The sequence below is a fragment of the Mercurialis annua genome, linkage group LG1-X (assembly GCF_937616625.2).
Source record: "Mercurialis annua linkage group LG1-X, ddMerAnnu1.2, whole genome shotgun sequence".
NCBI classification, from domain to species: domain Eukaryota; kingdom Viridiplantae; phylum Streptophyta; class Magnoliopsida; order Malpighiales; family Euphorbiaceae; genus Mercurialis; species Mercurialis annua.
Window position 1 is genome coordinate 13,635,137 of NC_065570.1, and position 22,479 is coordinate 13,657,615.

Sequence of the window (22,479 nt, forward strand, 5' to 3'; positions counted from 1 at the left end):
TCGTCTTCCATGGAAGACGAATCAGAGCTGGTTCGGTTTGCCTGAGACTAAAAAAATTCGAAAATAAATAAATTAAAAATGATAGAAAATATAATTTAATTAATTTAAATTTATTTTTGAAATAAAAGAAGCAAGTTTTAAATAAAAAGGTTTGTATGATATTTAAAATTAATTTTAAAAATTTTAAAAAGATGGTTTTTTTATTTTAATTATAACATTAGGGACTATTTTGAATATTTGTTAAAATATAAAATAATGGAAAAAAGAGCAATTTAATGTTTGAGGGTGTAATTGAAAGCAAAAGGTGTGAGTTTTAATAATTGAGGGTGGAATTGAAAACAAAAGGTGCGGATTTTGGTAAAATTGATGATTTTGCAACGTGAGGGTGCAAACGAAAAGGGACTAAAATGTGGAGGTTTTATCAGAGGATTAGCCTAAGATTATCATGCATCTTACCAAAAGATCAGGTCCATGCACACAACTTAACTCTTAACTTGACATATTGATTTTATAGTTTTAAAAGATATATCCCGGATAGAAAAGCATCTCATCAAAGCGGGAAGTACAAAATACAGCATACTGAAAAGCAAAAGGCTGGAAAATAAAGGACTGGAAAGTAAATGCAAAAATGTAAACATGCATTACATTTGAGAATCGCATATGATTCGATATGGACTGGCATGGTGGGCAAGTAACAAGTACTCATAAACAAATATCTAATCCTGATAACCCATAACAAATAAATGTGAATTTTATTCCAATTACATGCATAAAGCCTAAATCGGATGTAAATTATCGTCTTAAATGCCTATACAACCACTAATAATCGTTTTCATGGCAATCTTAGGATTTTTATGTGATTTGATTAGTTTGGAACTAAATTAACATGATTATCTTATTAAATCTGTTAATGATGGATTTGGACATATATCTAAAGCAATAAACAATATAAACATACTCGGTACAATAATTCATATGCATACAAGGTTTAGAGATACTTTTAAACCTCTTTCTAAAGTATTTAACAGTTGTCTGTCTTTTGTCTGTTAATATAGCCAGATTCAGTGTCACAACCCAAATTATGAGTTGAGACTAGCGTTAGGGAATGGGAGTGATAGCTCTGAAACCCGCAGCGCCTAAAATCACTAAACTTTTCTCTTTCAAAACATCATAACATATAGAATATGTTCTCAGAAAACTCTTTTATAAACATAACATCATTTGTTGAAAAGATTTTTTGAAAATCAACTATGCGTTCAATAGAAACCATGGCCTTTTACACATTTCTCGTATATCATATACCGCCATGTTTCATTCATAATATCTTTTCCATATAAACCAGTTTACGATATAATAGCTGGAAATCCATTCAAATACTATGAAAATCACGCAGGTTTTCTAAATCATATACATAGTTTATATTAAAGTTGTATAAAATAGAATAAACTATTAAATAAAGATAACATATTCCCATATTACCCAACTACTGCAGCTCTATAGATAAATGTCAGTAATCTTTACATCATTTAAAAACGGTTTCCGGAATAAAAGATGGAAGTTCGACCACTTCATAAAGTTATAAACATGAAAGGGGAAAACATTGGGAGGTCAGTTAAAACTGAATGAGTTCTTAAGATACTAGTGGTATTATAAAATAAGATCGTATATATATATATATATATATATAATTAAACATAATCTAAATATTAAATTTAATAGAAACCCTGATCCCAAATTCATATCATAAGCTACGCGTACTATATCCATATCATACCATATCAAATCAAATCAATCCATGTGGCACGGTCCCGAAAAAACTCTACCGAGTTACCGATACCATTTTTTATCCAAAGTTGTGAGTCCTGAGAATCTTCACCGAGTTACTCACTAGATACAAATTCTGAGAGTTTCTCCACCGAGTTACCTTGTATCTACATACAATATCCTTCTTATCATTTATAAACACATATAATAAGACAAACACATAACTTACATCAGTATTGGTGATCACACAATCCTATTGACGCCCAATATGTAGCATGTTTACTAGGATCATTATATTAATTATCATATTACTATAAAAAGTATGATACAATAAACATAGTAAATAATATCATATGATATGTGATGCGATGCATTTACTATAATATAATAAATAACTTTTAATAATAACACATAAAAGTAATTGTAAACTCACAGACACCGATATTTTCAATCCACCACGTATATTAAAACCGTCAAGCTCCTTGGGCTCATGATTCGATAGCTGAATAACCCATCAATATAACGTAGGATTCTATCATTAAAATATATAACATACAGAATCTTATTCTAGATTTTACTTTAGAAACGAGACTTATACATATAACCTATAAACATAACTAGTCGTATTTGAATTGTATCACTTTCGATATAATCTTATACTTAACTTAATTCAGTTCATGATTGCATCTAATTCTTGTAATTATAGTTTATTACTAACCTTCATTCGGTTTTATCGTAGCATAACTAGTCCATGTAAAACAATGTTTTACTAACTTAAACCCTTTTGAAGTTCCAAAATTAATTTGTTATACTTCCATCATTTCACGTTGTTTAAAATCAAGTTAAATTTATCACGCATGAAGTCCGGATTTGAGCCAAAATGGATGCTTAGGGACTGCCATAACAGCCCCCTCCCCCCCTTCATCCTCTAACTATGCTCGTCGAGTAGAACAATTTTGCTCTACGAGCAGAATTCTGCTCGTAGGAACCTAATTAATTATACTCGTTGAGCAGAATCCGAGATGCTCGGTTCCTAAATTTTCCATCCCAAACGCTAACCAATCAATTTGCGTATATATATTTCCATTTCAATCAATTAAAATTATTAATTCAAAATTTAATATGTTTAGAAACGATAAATCGATAAACCGTATCTAAACCTTAACAAAACCATAAAACTACTAAACCAAATTCAAATTCGAGCTTATTACCTTGATTATACGCGAATTAATAAACAAATCGAAGTTAGAAACAAGAATGTAGTGTGAAATTGCAAACCCTAGCTTTGGAATGCTCTATTGCGCGATAAGGAGAAGAGAAGGAAGCTTGCAAGTGAATTTTTGGGTTCTATTACCCTTACTCATGAAATCTGATGTTTATATAGTGTGGTCAAAGTCCGTTTTAATCCCTAGATCAATCCCGCACGTTAACCCAATTTCTTAATTATTCGTCCGTAACAATTACAGAAACAAAATCATAACTTCAAAAAACTTTACCTAATAATCCAATAAAATATAAAATGAATAAAAATATGTTTTTTATTCGCACGGGACTTATATTGTAATACCCCATTAGTTTAAGCGTCATATAGTGCAATATGTCCTATGGAGAGAGACCGGAGTTGCAAAGATGAGGAGTTATTATTAGTAAAGAAAGGATAATATCCGAGTAAGATGTCGATATATATGGATTAGAACAAGAGAATTTGGATACCGATATCCGTTAAAATGAGAAATAATAGTATCCAAAGGAATGGACGGGAAAATAGATAACGTGTATGTCGTGTCTCGGATTGGAAATTTAAGTTTTATGGTCTATAATAAATTCAAAAAGGTTATCATAATATATTTCATAAGATATTGGAGTATTATTATTTACTTGGTTATAAATAATACGTAAGTAATTGAGTTAAAGCGAGTATTTGATCGTTTGAATAAAAGAAAAGATATGAGAAGTAATTGCTTTAAGGAAAAAGAGGAGGAACTGATAACTTGTGAACCAGCAGCGACGTTCCGGTCTGACGACAGCTTCACAGCTACACCTGAAAGGCAAAGCACAACCGTGAGAAGGATGCCAGAAGGGGATTCCGGCAAACCACTCTGACGGTCAAATTAGTAACCGTTTAGTGAGAGAAAGAAGAATAAGTGAAAGGTAGTTAAGAGTTGAGAGAAAAAGAGAATTAACCTTTTTACCTACTTTTCCTTAGCCTTTTATACTATGTGTGTTGTTTCTCTTTGTCTGGGCCGACAGACCTGATTTCGTTCTCTTTGTCTGTGCAGATGTTGTCTGAAATGTCAGGGTACGTCCTGACAAGTTTGTCGTTGTGTTTTGTTGAAGGTGAGCTCGGGTGGAACCGAGATGGTATTTTATGGTGTGTGGTTAGACCGAGATGGTACTTTTATGTATGGCATTCGGTGAGATGGTACTTTTATGTATGGCATTCGGTGACCGAGATGGTACTTTTATGTATGGCATTCGGTGACCGAGATGGTATATATGGTGTTCGGTGCGGCCGAGATGGTACTACTTCTACGCATGCTGTTAGTTATGCGTTCTGGTCGATTAGTTCGGTTGGTTTCTCGGCGTGATCTACTCGGTTCATGTGCTGTTTCGGGTTTGTTCATTTGTGTTGTTATCACAAGTCCCCCCTCAACTTGTTCGGATATTTATGTCCGAGTATTTTCTTGCATGTTCGGTTTTGGCTCTGGTTGGTTTGTTACCTTATCCTTTGCGTGCCATTTAGCTATCTAGCTTACCTGACACGCTTTTGACACGTGGTCTTCTTTTAATGCTGCCTTTTGACATCTGGTATCCACTAGCACATTTATTGAGGCGGCGTTTCAGTTGCCCCGTTTCGGTATCTATAAAATCCTTTTTGCTGATTTTTGTTTTTCTTTCTTCACTCTCGCTTTGAATTTTTTGCTTTTCTTTTACTTTCTTTCGCTTTGTTAGAGTCTACTTTCGAAGATTTCATCAGTAAGTTCATCTTTTTCCTCTGTTTGATCTTTGTTTGTTGCTTTTCTTCATCTTTTTTCTGTTTGTTCTTCGTGTTCTTGAGTGTTTTACCCTTAGGGTTGCTATATTTAGCCTTTTTGATTTTGGTGAGAGTTGTTTTTTCTTCTCGGTTTAATAATGTCGTCCGAGGATGATTCCCAGAATGTTTTTATAGATGTATATGATGATGGTGAGGGTGATTCGGATAAATGTACCTCAGGAGGAAATAAGTCCGAGGTCGAGCTTTCTGACTCGGCCAAGGAGAAGTCTATTGACATTCTCCAAATAAATAAGGTGGACGAGGTTGGTTGCTCAGAGGCCACTTCGTCCGTTAAACCGAGACGGGTAAGACCTAGGAGCAGTAAGACGGCTGAGGCTCGTCGAGTTAGGATGGAAAATGCTTTTGCAGAGCTAAACCAGGGATATTTAGATTACCTAGTCTCCAAAATAAACCTTCGTGAGGGGTATCGGTTTCAGCTGTCTCCCCCAGGTGTGACAATAAATCTTCCGGTTGATCCGAATTTTATAGTGGTGAGCGTCGAACACCTTCATTCTGGTGTTCGTATCCCCTTACAAGACGACTTAGTGGCTTTTTTGAAGTTTTATAATATGCCTCTTAGTCAGTTTCACCCGAATGGTGTCCGTCATTTTCTCTGTCTCCGTCGTTTGTGTCGGCGACGTAGGATTCCCTTCTCGTTAGAATTTTTTGCCAGTATCCATGGGCTTATTTTTGGTGGGGCGTATGATTTTTCTACTTTTAAGATTCTGAAGTCGGAGCCTAGGCATGTTATAGAAAAGGTGAGTACCTCGGTTAAGAGGTTTAGGGAGGATTGGTTTCGGATTTACCATCCTACTGCTTTTGCCGACCTTCCTTGTTGTTGGTTGTGTACTTCTCCGGTGACTCTTTTGAGACGAGACGCGGCTGGGAATGAGAACCATAAACTTCTCCAGGACGTTCTGAGGACGACTGGTCCTGTAAATACTTATACTCTTATTCCGAAACTGCCCCTTGTTAAGTTTGACCCGAAGCGGGAAGGTTGTTATCGGTTTATATATATTTTTTGTTTTTCTTTACCTTCTTTATCTTGTGTTTATTTGTGTGTTTTTGATTCTGATGTGTTTTGTTTCGGTATGTATATTTTCTTTTTCAGTGTTCAATATGAGTGCGTTTAGTGCTGCGAGGCGAAAAGGTGATGGCACTTCTTCTAGGAAGCTGCCTTCTTCCGATGCTGGTAATGTAAAAGCTGCCGATAAACAACCTGTTCTGAATAGACCTGATTTGGCACTGGGTAAACCCTTGCCGGCTAAACTTTTGTCGACTGTGCCTCCTCCCTTGAAGCCTGTCAAGAGGAAGAATATGGACAAAGGGAAAGAACCATGCTCGGTATCCGAAGTGAAAGATGCCGCAGTTGTGTTGGGTGATTCTGATGTTGTGGTAGGTTTGTGTGCCTCTAGTGCTGTTGTATCCGAGGTGGATAAGGGGCTGTCTCCGCCGCAGAAAAGAGCTAAGGGAGGAGATGTGGAGGCTAACCCGGTCGATGCTGATGCTTTGAAGCTGTCACCTCGGTTTTTAACTCGTTATCTGAAATCCAGGTCTTTGGAAGATACTGTGGATTCGTTGACTACCTCGGTTTTTCTGGGAAAAACGGTGTCTCTTCCCCGTGATCGAGAGGCTTTATCTGCTACTCCTCAGAAGGATTTCCTTGACAGTAGTGTATCTCTGTCTTTTCAGGTATGCCTTTGTTTTCCTTGTCATTTATTCTTATCCTTGAACTACTTTTGTGTTTTGTCTGACGGAATTTGTGTCGGTTTTCTTTAGCTGATTAATCACTTGATTGGAGCTCGGTCATTTCAAGAGGATTTGGCTGCTCAAGCTTCAGAAGATAGAGAGAAACTGACTACTGCTCTTGCTGATCTGGAGAAGGAGCAACTGCAGAGGGCGAATGTAGAATCGGTTTTGTCTAGTAATACCGAGAAATTTAATGCCAAGATTGAAGAGCTGAAACGGATGGTATCCGACCTTACCGCCGAACGAGATGGGCTTGTAATTGCTAAGGGCACTGTTGAGAAAGAGAAAGAGGAACTCCGAGCCTCTCTGACTGAGAAGTTTGACAAGGAGAAAGCTGATCTGCAAAGTACTATTGATGGCCATCATCTGAGCTATATGCGCTTGCATGATATTCTTGATGATACAACCAAGATTGTGGAGACTCAGCGAGATGACATGATGAGGGAGTTTGCTCATTTGACCGATGCTATGGAAGATGAGTTAAAGGAGCGTGTCGGGCCGCTTCTCCGAGCTGAGGTTGATCCCATCTGTCTGTATCTTGATATGGAAGGCATGTATCAGAAGATTCAAGACGAGCGAAAACTTGCGAAGGCAAATGAGGCGACTGATTCTGAGCGGTGTGCTGAAGAGTTTGCTGTTGAGCTGAGGAGGGAGCTTGAAGATGATGTCCCTCCTGTTAAGAATGATTTGTCAGCTCGGGGTGCTGGTGGTGTGACCGAGAAAGCTGATGTCGTTGTGACTGAGTCGGCTGCTGTTATTGCTTCGAAGGGAAATGACGAGAAAACCGATGACGTTGTTATTATCTCGTCTCCGACCATGCTGCTTGAAGTTCGTCATTATGAGGAGGCCGGTTTGAGCGAGAATGATAGGACTTCCTCCGGGGCTGGCTTGTCGGTTCCGGAGCACGTTAGCAATGCTGTAATAGATTAGGATCTTCGCTTTTGTAAAAAACAATTTTTTGTGACAAGTAATAGATCGGTTTATGTTTTATGAATTGTGGTGTTTCTTCTCTTTTGAATGATTTATTAGGCTGTGTTGAGAGATTTTTTTAGCTCGGTTTGCAAGGATTGTTTCGAGTTATATCTTAGCCCGGCTTTAAGCACTAACTTCTAATTTTTGTTAAAATATGGCCTGACTCGGTTTTGATTAATAAATTCAAATTTTGATAAGCTATGGCTTAACTCGGTTCAATAGCTTCAAATTCTGTATAAGCTATGGCTTAACTCGGTTTAAGCGATGGCTTTGGATTCTGTTAAGTTATGACTTAACTCGGTTTTAAGCGATAGCTTTGAATTCTGTTAAGTTATGACTTAACTCGGTTTTAAGCGATAGCTTTGAATTCTGTTAAGTTATGACTTAACTCGGTTTTAAGCGATAGCTTTGAATTCTGTTAAGTTATGACTTAACTCGGTTTTAAGCAATAGCTTTGAATTCTGTTAAGTTATGACTTAACTCGGTTTTAAGCAATAGCTTTGAATTCTGTTAAGTTATGACTTAACTCGGTTTTAAGCAATAGCTTTGAATTCTGTTAAGTTATGACTTAACTCGGTTTTAAGCAATAGCTTTGAATTCTGTTAAGTTATGACTTAACTCGGTTTTAAGCAATAGCTTTGAATTCTGTTAAGTTATGACTTAACTCGGTTTTCAGCAATAGCTTTGAATTCTGTTAAGTTATGACTTAACTCGGTTTTAAGCAATAGCTTTGAATTTTGTTATGCTATGGTTTGACTCGGTTGTTTCTTTTCTTTTTTCTTTATTGATAGGGGAAAAACTTGCATTTTTGCCTACAACCATCTTTGACTAAAATGCAAGTGAAAAAACCCCTGACAGACTCAATAACCTGAATGTTGTCTACTGGTAAAATCGTTTAAGAACTCTGGCATTCCAGGTTCTTGGCAGGTCTCGCCCTGACATATAGGTTAGGTAATAGGCTCCTCCTTTCCCTACTTTTTTTACTTGGTAGGGTCCTTCCCAGTTAGCTCCGAGTTTAGATACTCCCGCGTTGCCTTTTGTTATATCGGCTCGTCTTAGTACGAGATCTCCAATTTCAAATGTTAGGGGTTTGACCCTTTTGTTGTGATACGTTGCCATTCTTTGTTTGTATGTTTCTATGTGTAGCAAGGCTTGCTCTCTTCGTTCCTCAAGCAGGTCGAGGCAGAGCCTGATACTTTCTTCGTTTTGTTGCTCGTCGAAATATTGGACTCTGATGGTTGGCATGCCTATCTCTACCGGTACCATTGCCTCACACCCATAAGTTAGACTATATGGGGTTCTTCCTGTGCCCGCTTTTGGTGTGGTTCGGTACGACCATAAGACACTGTGCAGCTTGTCGGCCCATCGACCTTTTGCGTCGTCTAGACGCCTTTTTAAACCGTTGACAATGGTTCGATTGGTTACTTCGGTCATCCCGTTGCTTTGTGGGTGAGTAACTGATGTGAACCTTAGATCGATGTTTTTTTCTGCGCAGAATTCTCTGAAGTTTTTGTTGTCGAATTGCTTTCCGTTGTCAGTTATGATGATCTTTGGGATCCCGAAGCGACAGATGATTTCTCTTCGGACAAAACTTCGTACTCGTGCTTCTGTTATGGTAGAAACAGCTTCGGCTTCTACCCATTTTGAGAAATGGTCTACTGCTACTATTAGGAATTTTCTCTGCCCGCTTGCTGTTGGGAAAGGGCCGACTATGTCTATTCCCCATATGCTGAATGGCCAAGGGCTTATTATTGGACTTTGCTCGGTTGTTGGTTGATGGTGCACGTTTTGGTGGTATTGGCACTTTTCACACTTACGTACCAGATTTTCTGCATCTTGTGCCAGTGTCGGCCAATAATATCCTTGCAAGACGACCTTTCGACAGAGTGCCAGGTGTGAAATGTGGCTTCCACATAGCCCTTCGTGTATCTCGGCTAGGACATATTTTCCTTCTTCCATTGTGAGACATCTGGACCAGGGGTGTGAAAATGATTTTCTGTAGAGCGTTCCGTCTCGGTATGAGAAATGTGGTGCTCGTCTTTTGACCTTTCTTGCTTCTTTGTTATCTTCGGGTAGGATCCCGTTTTCGATGTATGATATGATGTGCTCCATCCACTGATCCATTGGGTTAATGAGGAATGTTGCTTCAGGATTCTGGACACTGGTGAAATTTTGTATCGAGCACGGCACGCCTGGTATTGTATCTTTGGCTGCTCCGGCTTTTGCCAGTGTGTCTGCTTCTGTGTTTTCCTCTCTGGGTATTTGTTCTAGTTCCCATTTTCCACCTTCTTCGGTGATGTTTGCGAGTAGCTCTTTAACCCGGTCCACATACTTTTTCATTTCTGGATCCTTTACTTCGTACAGATCAAGTACTTGGTTGACAACCAATTTAGAGTCGCTCTGAATCTTGATGTACTCGGTTTTCACTACCATTGCCATTCTTAATCCGCATATCAAAGCTTCGTACTCTGCTGCATTATTGGTGGTCGGGAAATTGAGATGGATTGAATTTTGCATTTTTATCTTGTGTGGTCCTCTTAGAATCATGCCTGCTCCTGCTCCGGCTGTGTTTGATGCCCCATCTACTTGCAATGTCCAGCTGACCAAACCCTTGTCCACCTCGGTGGGTTGGTCGTGTGTTGTGGTTTCTGCTACAAAGTCGGCCATTATTTGAGCTTTCATTGCTGTTCGTGGTTCGTATTTGATGTCGTATGATCCTATCATGACCGACCAGTTGATTAACCGTCCTGACGTTTCTGGTCTTGCGAGTGCTTTCCTCAAGAGTTGGTTTGTTCGGACTATTACCGTGTGAGCCTGGAAGTATCTTTTTAGTTTTTCAACTGTCAGGACTAAAGCCAATGCAAATTTTTCGATTTTGCTATATCTGAGCTCGGGCCCCTTTAGCACTTTGCTTGTGTAGTACACCGATTCCTGCTCGGTTTTCTCTTCCTTGACCAGTACCGACGCCACTGTTTCGTTTGTGACGCTCAGGTATAGATATAGTGTCTCTCCTGCTTCGGGTCGTCCGAGAAGTGGCGGCGAACTTAGGAACTTCTTGAGTTCTTCGAAAAACTGTTGACATTCTTCATTCCATTCGAATTTTTGCACGTTTCTTAATGTTTTAAAGAATGGAAGACATCTCTTGGCCGAGTTGGACACGAATCGACCGAGGGCCGTGATTCTACCGTTGAGCTTCTGAACCTCTTTGGTCGACTTTGGTGCCTTCATGTCCAAGATTGCCTTTGTTTTTTCCGGGTTTACTTTGATGCATTTTTGGGAGATGAGATATCCGAGGAATTTTCCCGCTGGGACTCCGAATGCGCATTTATCTGGATTGAGCTTGAGTTTGTATTTTTTTAGCTTAGTGAAGACTTCTTCCAGGTCATTTGCGTGGTCTTCTACTTTTTTGGAATTGACAATGATGTCGTCGACATAAACTTCCATGTTTCGACCGATCTGGTCTTTGAACACGAAGTTCATTAGTCGCTGGTAGGTTGCTCCCGCATTTTTTAATCCGAATGGCATTTGTTTGTAGCAATATGTGCCGCTGTCGGTTACAAAGCTTGTTTTTTCTTCATCTTCTTTGTGCATTGGAATCTGGTGATATCCCTGGGCTGCGTCGATGAACGAGTAGACTTCGTAGCCACTGGTTGAGTCGACCAGCTGGTCAATATTTGGCAGGGGGTAGCTATCCTTTGGACATGCTCGATTTAGATCTGTGAAATTTATGCATAATCTCCATTTTCCATTCGGCTTTTTTATGAGCACTACGTTTGATAGCCACTCCGGGTAGTACACTCTTCTGATAAACCCTGCTGCGAACAATTTGTCTACTTCGGCTTTGATAGCGATTTGTCTGTCTACTGCAAAGGCTCTTTTCTTTTGTTTGATTGGCTTGTGTTTTGGGTCAACATTTAGCTTATGTGATATTATTGCCGGATCAACTCCTTCTATCTCGCCCGGGGTGTTGACGAATTCGACTTCGTTTCTGATCAGCATGTCGGTTATCTCTCGTTTTATCAGTTTGGGCAGTGCTGCCCCTATTTGGACCGATCTTGGCGTTATTCCTGCCAGATTTACTTTTTCTAACTTTCCATGCGGTTCGAGCTTGCCTTCGTCCGAGTCTGGTATCTCCATTGTTTCTATGGCCAAGGTTTCTGATACTCCTTTCATTGATACCAAGTAGCATTGCTTGGCTATGTCTTGCCTTCCTTTTACTACCACCACTCCTGCTTCGGTCGGTATTTTCATACACAAATATTTGATGCATGTGACTGCCCCGGTGTTGTATAACATTGGTCTGCCGAGTATGACGTTGTAAGCAAGTGGCATGTCGACGACCATGAATAGTGTTTTGAATTTCTTGGTGGTACCGACTAGGCCTCCTCCTGGTGAGCCATTTTCTTTTCCCACTTCTACCGTCAGTTCCGCCACCCCTTCTGCTTGTACCGGTGTTCCTCCTAGTCCGACTAGCGGGGTTTTGACCGGTTTGAGATTTAGGATAGAGCATCCTATTCCGAGGTATGCCTGTTTTGTGATGAGGTTAACCGAGCTCCCTTCGTCGATCAGTTGCCTCATTACCCAGAAGTTTTCGATTAGACCTGAGATTACCAAAGGGTCTTGGTGTGGAAAATCTATTCCTTCGCCGTCAGTTCTGTTGAAACGAACTTCGGGTAGGGGTTTAGCTGCTGATATGTTCATCACTATTTTCTGCCTTTTGCGTCTTCCTCGTCTGTATTCGGGGTCGGCCATACCACCTGCTATGGTGTTTATTACACCCGATACATTTTGTCTCTTGGCGGGTGGTGCTTCCTCTCTTTTTCCACTATGCTCGCCCCGGTAATTTCCTCCTGAGCTATAATTCTTGTTTTGTGCGACAAAATCTTTTAAACGACCGACTTGCACCAGTCGATCAATTTCTTTCTTTAGGCTTCCACATTCATCTGTGACATGGCCATGGCCATCGTGAAATTGGCAATATTTCTTCCTGTCTCCCTCATGCTGAAGCTTGGGTGGGTACCTTACTGGTTCATTGTTGTTCTGTATCCACATTAGGATGTGTGATCTCAGTGTGTTAAGTGGGATGAAGGCTTGGTCTTCCACTTTTACTGGTCGATGTGGCTCTGTTCGTTGTGGGCTAGCTTGTTGTTGGTTTCGTGGTCTGAACCGCTCTTGCCTTGCTGGCTGATTGAAAATAGGCCTTGGTGTTTGGAACTGTGTTGTGGTTTGTGCGGCTTTTCGTCGTTGTTCCTCGTCCAGGTTTATGTAATTCCATGCTCGGTCCATAAGCTAGGAGTAAGTTTGCACCAGATTTGTTATCAGGTTATCCCTGAAGGCCATCATCGTCGTGTTGTCCTTCATTGCGTCTATCACGGTATCGTCGTTCAAATTTCCTACTTCGACTGCCTCGGCATTGAATCTGGCAATGTAGCTCTGTAAACTTTCTCCCGGTTTCTGGTAGCAGAGCTTTAGGTCGCTGGACTTTTTCTTTCGCTGTATGCTCGGTGCAAAATGAGTTCGGAAGGCTTTTGCTAGCTCGTCAAAACTATGAATAGAGCCTTCTTTCAGACTTTGATACCAGATTGCTGCCGGTCCCTTTAGGGTTGTTGGAAAAAGCTTGCAGACCGCGGCTTCAGACAAACTTTGTACCATCATGACTACTTGGAAACAGCTCAAGTGTGTGACCGGATCCCCTGTTCCATTGTAGTCGTCTAACTGCGGTGTTTTGTAGTTTAAGGGGAAAGGTTCCTCCCGTATCTCGGCTGACAGTGGGTTCCCGATGTTTAAGAAACTTGTGTTTCTTGGTTCTTTTTTCCTGAATTTTTCCATTTCAGTTCTAACCCTTTCGGTAATTTCTTGCTCTAGGTTCTTTTTCTTTGGTGACTCGGCTCCCGAGCTGTGAACGCTCTCTTCGATTTCAACTCGTTTGGGTGTTTTCTTCGGTCCTTCCGGGGATTTGTGCCCGGCTAGTATTCCTTGTGTTTCCTTCGCATTTTGTTCACGTGGGTTTTTCTCGTGGTTTGTTTCCTCGGGTGTTGTCCGGCCTTGGTAAAATTCTTGTGGATGGGGTGGTGCGGTTGGAATGTATGGTGGGGTGGTAATGTTTCCTTGGGATGTTGCTACGGTCGCTGGCTGAGCGTGGGCATGTTGTACTTGTTGAAGGAAGGCCAGTTGCCGAGTGTGAAATTCGATGTATTCTTGGATTTGTGCTGGCGTGGGGTTTGGAGTTTCGGTGGTAGGTCTGGGAATCGGGGTGGTGTTTGGAGTGAATGAGAGGTTGATGGGGGTCATGCCCGGTCTTAGTGAAAAATTTTGGGTGGTTTGTTGTGTGGGAGTGAAGTATGATGTGGGGGGAACGTTTCCCGGTAGTGGCATTCCCCACGGGTATTGGGTGGTGACTCCCGATGTAGTGCCAGGATGGATACCACCTCCTGACGTTGTGGCCGGGCAGAACGAACTTTCCCCCGTGGCTCTTCGTGGCGGCGCGTTGAGCCCTTCTCCCATTCTATTGCTGAGTGTGCTATTGTCTCCAGTGCCAGGATCCTCTCCTTCTACTCTGCTCATCCTACTTTTTCCTGGTAGACTAGAAAGGGGGAAACTTTCTAACTTTCTTTCCCACAGACGGCGCCAAATGATAACTTGTGAACCAGCAGCGACGTTCCGGTCTGACGACAGCTTCACAGCTACACCTGAAAGGCACAGCACAACCGTGAGAAGGATGCCGGAAGGGGATTTCGGCAAACCACTCCGACGGTCAAATTAGTAACCGTTTAGTGAGAGAAAGAAGAAGAAGTGAAAGGTAGTTAAGAGTTGAGAGAAAAAGAGAATTAACCTTTTTACCTACTTTTCCTTAGCTTTTTATACTATGTGTGTTGTTTCTGTTTGTCTGGACCGACAGACCTGATTTCGTTCTCTTTGTCTGTGCAGATGTTGTCTGGAATGTCAGGGTACGTCCTGACAAGTTTGTCGTTGTGTTTTGTTGAAGGTGAGCTCGGGTGGAACCGAGATGGTATTTTATGGTGTGTGGTTAGACCGAGATGGTACTTTTATGTATGGCATTCGGTGACCGAGATGGTACTTTTATGTATGGCATTCGGTGACCGAGATGGTATATATGGTGCTCGGTGCGGCCGAGATGGTACTACTTCTACGCATGCTGTTAGTTATGCGTTCTGGTCGATTAGTTGGGTTGGTTTCTCGGCGTGATCTACTCGGTTCATGTGCTGTTTCGGGTTTGTTCATTTGTGTTGAGTTAAAGCGAGTATTTGATCGTTTGAATAAAAGAAAAGATATGAGAAGTAATTGCTTTAAGGAAAAAGAGGAGGAACCAAGACAACACATTGACCAAGGTATATAAAGCATGAGATATGAATTGAAACCATAAGAACAATCCAGATATCAAAAATATCATTTCATCTTCTCCAAATTACATGCCAACTTCATTAGCTCAGGGTTTCTTCGTTTAATGTCGGAATCAGACGGTTTTTGTTGGATTGGATTAAGAAAAGGATTATATATCATCTGTAATACCCAGTAAGTCCAAGTTACCTGATTGGACCACGTGTCACGTTTGGGATCGCCAAAGTGGCAGAAATAGAAAACTTATCGGAAGAATTAAAGTAAATAATACCTGAGAAGGTCGGTTAAGAAATTTCAATATGAAAATTTTGGAAATTTATAACGAATGAAGAAAGTAAGATTGGGACTAAGGGAAGTGGTTAGAAAAGCTATTAAAATAAAGTTAAAGTCCTAAATTAGTAAATAAAATATTAATTTTCGGGAATTGCAATTAAAAAATTATCGACGGAAAATAATAGTTGCGGATTATTATCATTTATTTGGTTATAATTAATACGTAACCGTTGGAATTTAAATAATTATCGATCGTTTGATTAAAAGTAAAGTTAAAAAAAAGAATAGTATTGATTAAAGTAGTAAAGGATTAAAGTTGTCAAATAGCCGTATATATATATATATATATATATATATATATATATATATATATATATATATATATATACTAGTTTCGCATTATGTGCTATGCACGTGGCTCGTAACGTAACTCGTCAATTAACATATTAGTAAATTTATTATAATTATATCAATTTTTTATTTATAATTAATATTAAATTAGTTAAGAATTTTTGTAAAAATAAATATAATATATTTGGTTATTAAATTTTTTTCTATACTGAATTTATTCTTCTTTTGAATTTATAATAACCATAATTAAATAATTAACTTAATTTTATTAATAATATCTTTAAAAATAATAAGATAGAAATTTAAATAATATTATATTGACCAAATACAGTATTTTAATTCTGCAGTTTAATCAAACTAAAAGATAGGTATTCCTACTAATTTGGAGACTATTTAGTTATTTTTTACATGCTAAAAACTAAATTGGAGATAATTTAGCTACCTATTCTAATTAGGACTTTAATTACAATAGTGATTAATTAAATAACTAATTAGTTAATGACTATAAAACCTTTATTTAGTAGTAAACTGAAAAGGATTATTCAGTAAATTTGTTTGTGCTCCCCCATCCGTACTTTTATATATAGTATAGAAATAAAAAGTCATTTGAAATGAAATGGAAACATCCAGAGAAGAAAAAAAATCTTCAGATTAGGGTTTGGACGATTAACATACGATCGTCGCGATTTTAGAAGCTTGGTATAGTTTGGGTCATGCCCAACTCCTTTAAAGATTTTTTTTCTTTCAGTGGGTTTCCATTATTTCGATTGGTTTCTGTAAACTATGGACAACGACATGGTTCGTATTTATTTGAGAGATTTGGAAGTGTCACAATATCTGAATTTTTCAGAGTCAAGTGTCTAACTCGGATGAAGTGGTCTTTTGGTGCTTACATAACGTAGCATTCTTTTACAAATGTATGCATCCTAGGTTTGTTTATTCGGATTCAGACTTGTATAGAAATTTGGATTATATTTTTTTCTCTCTTAGCTTGTTTTCTCCTCCCTCAGAGTCGTAGCCTTAAGTGGCGTAAGCTCTTTGAGCAGTGGAATTTGCCACTTGACTTTTAATAAACCTTTTATTCATCAAAAAAAAATTATGTCAAATTTTAAAAGATTTTTCTTATATCTGTGTCCAAAATTTTTAATTTTATTTTTTTAAACTGAAACCTTATATTTTTTTATTAATTACGAACTAATTTCAAAAAATAGCATAAAGAAATGTAACCAACGTTTATTGAAAAAAGTTGTCTAACTTTTAAAGAGAAGGGTTAATTACATATAAAATCACCACTTTTACACGAAATTGCAAAAATAACACGACCTTTAAAACGTGGCAATTCAGGGCACCACCTTTCATTTCTTTTCAAAAATAACACGGACACATTTTTAGTGGCATTTTTGCTGACGTGACGTGACACGTGGCATTCTCATCGGCTGTCCAAGTCAGCAAAATTTTATCAAAAAACGTGACCATGTTGTTTTTGAAAAGAAATGAAAGGTGATGCCCTGAATTGACACGTTTTAAAGGTCGTGTTATTTTTGAAAATTCGTGTAAAGGTGGTGATTTTATATGTAATTAACCCTAAAGAGAACGACTATGAATGTTTGGTCGCAATTGATAAATACGCAAATGTTTGGATCTAAAAAATAAAATCAAAAATTTTGGTCATAATTACAAAAAAGTCTTTTCAAATTGAACATAATTATAAAATTTAAAAGGTTTGGTCATAATTATAAGAGATGTAAATATTTAAATTTCAAAAATATTTTATTCAAAATAAGAACCAATGAAAATGCTCTTTTAATTGTCTTAATTATATAAATATATTGGTTAAAAATGGCTATTTGGTAATTCTTTATATAAAGGAGAATGCACACTAAGTAAAAATGATAAAATTTAGACTTAAAAAGATTTAACTAAAAGCAAATTAGCCTAATTATATTAATATGAAGATTATCAATGGTTGAAGTGGATAATCTCCTCATATACATATTATGGAAGTTATACAGTAACGCTAGGTTTGATTTAGAGCGTCTACGTCACTTACTAGTGGCCTAACAAATCTACAACTCTCATAGATAATAGATACCGCTCATTAAATTAAATATTAGCAACTCTAGTAATATTTCTAGAAATCTTACTAGAGTTACTAATGTTTTGGAATATATTAGTTATTTTTTTAACCACTCACCACAGAAATTAATTGAAAATTGATATCTAGCTATTATGAAATAATTTTTAACATATTTAATTAAATTTTAATGGACATTTGTAATTATCTTTTCCATATAATTTTAACGTTTTCATGAAAGAAAAACTATCAAAAGTTAAAAATCATAGCACATAACCACTAGGGCTTTCCGTATTAGTAAAGAAGTTAGGATAACTTTGTCTTATAAAAGTAAGCAAAGCTGTAATGTGCACAACTTAAAAATATGAGAGGCCTTAATTTTCTCTAATTCATAACTAATTATCCAACTGTTTATAATTGCATGGTAGAGTTTTAGCTACATTAATTTTACGGTTTGGCATTTCTGATAGTGGCATTTAATTCTTAGTATATTATTTCATGTACCCAATATATAATTGTATTTTTGACAACAGAATTTGCAGAAAATGTGTGAAGCCTCTAAATCATTGATAATACAATCCCATCTATATTTAGTTGAATCACATTTAGTTTAATACTACAAAAAAATCTTACCAAAAAAAAAATACTACAAAAAATCATAATAGCTAGCTATCTAGCTTCTATATTAAATTCTCTTGTATTGATTTTACACAATAATTTGAAAGATTACGTTATAATATTTGCGTACAATCGTCTTTTTATTTATGAAAATCTTGCCATAATACTATATGAGAAAGAAATTCAAAAGCCTAAACTCTTGCAACAATCACTTGACGAAGAACTTAAGGTGACATAAGTTAAATTTTTAATGTTTAAACTTTGATTTAATATAGCAAGTGAGGCTAGTATTAAAAATTTGTGTTGTAGAAAAGAAGAATTTTTTTAGGATAATAATTGAAAAGAGTTGAGGAATTAATTAGATAAAAAGAAAAATGGCTGAAGTAGGAGCAGTTTCAAGACCAGAAGATGGTGCATTTAATGAATGTTGGAAAGTGTCATGGAGAACTCCTTATATTACAAGACTGGCGCTATCGGCAGGCATCGGAGGTCTCTTGTTTGGTTATGATACAGGTACATATATTATTACACAAATATATATTTTTGCGTTAACAAACTATGGCATTTTTGCAAAATGGTTATCGAATTTTAAAAGATTGTCAAATGGTAATCGAACTTTTACAGAACAGTTACCGAACTATAAAAAGATACAAATTGGTTATCGAACTATAACTTTTTTATAAAACAGTTACGGAACTATAGATGTGGTCAAGAAAAAATTGTACAACCATGCAACAATCCGGTAACCTTATGAAATTAATGTGTACTTGGCATGTATAGGGGTTATTTCTGGTGCCCTACTTTACATTAAAGAGGATTTTGAGGAGGTTGGGAAGAGCATTATTTTGCAGGAAGTGATAGTGAGCATGTGTGTGGGAGGAGCTATCATAGGTGCAGCATTTGGGGGATATTTCAATGACAGGTTCGGTAGGAAAAAGGCTATATTGGGATCAGATGTGGTGTTCTTTGTAGGTGCCATTGTGATGGCATTTGCACACGCTCCTTGGCTCATTATTCTCGGAAGATTTCTTGTCGGTCTGGGAGTAGGATCCGCATCCATGACTTCGCCTCTCTACATATCGGAAGCTTCCCCCGCCAGAATTAGAGGAGCTCTCGTCAGCACCAACGGTTTTCTCATCACCGGAGGCCAATTCTTGTCGTACCTCATCAATCTCGCCTTCACCCGGATACCAGGAACTTGGCGTTGGATGCTGGGCGTTGGCGCTGTTCCCGCTCTGATTCAGTTTATGGTGATGCTTTCTCTTCCTGAATCCCCTCGATGGCTTTTCCGAGAGAACAAGGTTAAAGAGGCCAGACTTATCCTCGAGAGACTCTATCCTGCGGAAGAAGTCGAAGAGGAGATAAGGGCTATGTTGGAATCCATTGAACTCGAAAGGGAAATGGAAGCTTCTATCGGAAAAGATATCATCTCTAAAGTCAGAGGAGCATTCAAAGACACCATTGTTCGCAGAGGTCTGTATGCAGGCATTGCGGTTCAGGTTGTTCAGCAATTCGGAGGCATTAATACTGTGATGTACTACGCTCCCACTATAGTTCAGTTCGCTGGATTCGCTTCCAAATCCATGGCGTTAAGCCTCTCGCTCGTTACTTCAGGACTGAATGCAATTGGTTCCATCATTAGCATGATCTTCGTGGATCGATACGGGAGGAGAAGGTTGATGATTATCTCCCTGCTTGGAATGATTTTCTTCCTCGTGTCCTTAGCCGTTGTTTTTCAAGAAGCTTCAACTCACGCCCCCCATGTTAGCCCCCGAGAGTCTTATAGATTTGGTGCTAATGCAACTTGTCCCAGTTACATCAAAGAAAAGAATACAACCAAATGGGACTGCATGGATTGTCTCAAAGCACAATGTGGATTCTGTGCTAATGCCAATACAGTTAAGTTCGTTTCCTTTTAATTACATCCTGCATTATTGATTCAATTGACTAGAAAACTGCATTTTAGCAACAGATTTTTCCGTCGTTAACGGCTGAAATCCGTCGGTAAATTAAGTTTTCCGTTGATAAAAGGCTAAAATCCGTCGTTAAATCAAAAAATTTCTGTCGGTAATTCTCTGTTTTCTAGTAGTTAAATTAATTAGTTTTGTTATGTTCATTCAGTACCATCCTGGATCATGCGTTGTTTCAAGCAAGGCGTTAAGACGGGAATGCCAGGCGACTCGGAGGGTATGGTTTGAGACGGGCTGTCCGAGCAGAGTAGGGTATCTTGCAGTAGTAATTCTTGGATTCTACATAATCTTCTACTCGCCCGGAATGGGGACTGCGCCGTGGATCATAAACTCCGAGATTTATCCGATACGATACAGAGGGGTGGGAGGAGGAATAGCTGCAGTGGCTAACTGGACTTCAAACCTGATTGTCAGTTTATCATTTCTTTCAATGGCAAATACTTTTACAGTTGCCGGGGCGTTCCTGTTTTTCGCAGGAGTTACTTTTCTAGGACTCGTAGCGATTTACTTCTTAGTACCTGAAACCAAAGGTTTACAGTTTGAAGAGGTTGAGAAGATGCTGAAAAGTGGGTTCAGGCCATCAGCATTTAGAAGAAAATCTTCAGAAGATTTTGAAATACTTAATTAATTCATATCCAAATTTACATTTTTCTTGCTTCTTGTAGATATTGCTCCTAAAGCCGGACTGTTTATTATTCTTTCTATTATTGTACTCAATTATTAATATTTTCTTCATACATTATTATTACCAACACTCATACCAATTAGGAATTACTTCATTTTGATTGATTAAGACAATTATTTATTCATCATTTTTTAGAACTAAGTTATAAATTAATTTTATGAAAATAATGATCTATACTATTTTTGTGAAATTATTCATCTAACATTTTGAAGACAATTTATTTCAAATTAAGAGAGCCCGGTTCAATATATTGTCTCGACTTGATAATTGGTCCACCCTTATGGATTCGCTATCGAATGAAGACATTACAGTTGTCATAATTTTTTTATCAAATAATATAGCCCATTACTTTTAAATGACGATCATTAACTTCCAACACTCGTGATAATCGTTTAAATTTGAAACAGTTGACGATCGTTAGAAATAATCACAATCGTCTTTTTGAACTTGATGATAGTTTTTTCGATCGTTGGCTGGCTCGTTGTATTTTCTGGTTCAGTTGATGATTGATCATAAGAAGATCAACGGTCATTGATAGAAGACATGATCATCAGGGACCGTGTTGGTAGGGATTGATCGTTTGATTGCTCAAATTGCCATGATTTCACACCAAAAACATGTTTTTCAGCTGATTTAGTATGTTTTATCAATTTCAGTACATTGCCAGTATGTTTTTTTTTGTCGTTTTAATGCGTTTTTTAGCGTGTTGCATAAAAAACAGAACTAAACGGCGAACTGCAGCCCTCCCTCGCACTGGCGCCGCCACCGCTACTCATTGTGGCGCTGTGGTGCCCCCTTGTTCTTCAATCCAGAATCGCTCCCAGATCCTCCAAACTTCAATCAAAACTTGTTTTCGCGTTTCCGGCTTCGTTTGAACTCGGAATTGGGCCCGTCCGAGCTCACATTTTTGTAATTAGTTGTAGGATCTTAATATGTGTTGTATTCAACCTGTCCAAATTTATTTTGGGCCTCAAAGCCCACACCTGTAATATGTCTAGCCAACCGAGCCTTGAAGCCCATATCCGATAAAACTAGGAACTTCCAGACGCGATTCCAAATTTTGTTGAACTCAGGATTGACCCTAGTTCAAACCAGTGGATCTGTATGACGAGAGAAAGAACTTGCGTGTCCTGACCAAGTTATGATTCCGAACGCATAGATGGCCAAATTGCATCGAGTGCCAGACACTTCGGCCTACAAGGTTTAAAAATATATGTGTATCAACTGCGCATGTGTATCTTGCCATGTTTAAACGCTTTTCAGAAATATGTCCAATCCAATATTAACAGAGTAAAGGAATTATACGTATAAATTAGAAATCATATCCAGCAAATCCAACAAATCACCTAAAAATCATTAGACTGTCATAAAAATGTAATTAGAAGGTTGTATAGACATTTAAGACGGTTTAATAAAATAAACCTCACTTAGATATCTAGTTTTAGGCTTTGCGCATGTATAATGATTTGGACTAGCCAATTATTTGTTATCTGATAGACATCACATGATTAGATGTATGCTTAGAAGTACTTGTTACTTGCCTCACATGCCAGTACAAATAGAGTCATATGCGTGTCTTATGTGGTTTTTCTACTGCTTTTATACGTGTTTAATTTCCAATATATTATCA

The 22,479-nt window shown here is 38.1% G+C and overlaps 2 protein-coding genes across 2 annotated transcripts; one reads left to right on the top strand and one right to left on the bottom strand.

Annotated features, from left to right (window-relative positions):
• Positions 1–8,398: 8,398 nt before the first annotated feature.
• On the bottom strand, positions 8,399–12,805 carry LOC126665409 (uncharacterized). The gene has a single exon (XM_050358205.1). It carries the CDS (start codon positions 12,803–12,805, stop codon positions 8,399–8,401), a length of 4,407 nt encoding a protein of 1,468 aa, XP_050214162.1.
• Positions 12,806–18,568: 5,763 nt separating this feature from the next.
• LOC126665412 (inositol transporter 4-like) lies at positions 18,569–20,792 on the top strand. The gene is made up of 3 exons (XM_050358219.1): positions 18,569–18,707; positions 18,975–20,101; positions 20,316–20,792. The coding sequence occupies exons 1-3, from the start codon at positions 18,569–18,571 to the stop codon at positions 20,790–20,792; spliced, it is 1,743 nt and encodes a 580-aa protein (XP_050214176.1).
• Positions 20,793–22,479: the final 1,687 nt, after the last annotated feature.

Coding starts and splice junctions, on each gene's coding strand:
- LOC126665409 (XM_050358205.1), bottom strand. CDS start 12,805: ATGGACCGAGCATGGAATTACATAAACCTGGACGAGGAACAACGACGA.
- LOC126665412 (XM_050358219.1), top strand. CDS start 18,569: ATGGCTGAAGTAGGAGCAGTTTCAAGACCAGAAGATGGTGCATTTAAT. Junction 18,708..18,974: donor CTTGTTTGGTTATGATACAG/GTACATATATTA, acceptor TGGCATGTATAG/GGGTTATTTCTGGTGCCCTA. Junction 20,102..20,315: donor ATGCCAATACAGTTAAGTTC/GTTTCCTTTTAA, acceptor ATGTTCATTCAG/TACCATCCTGGATCATGCGT.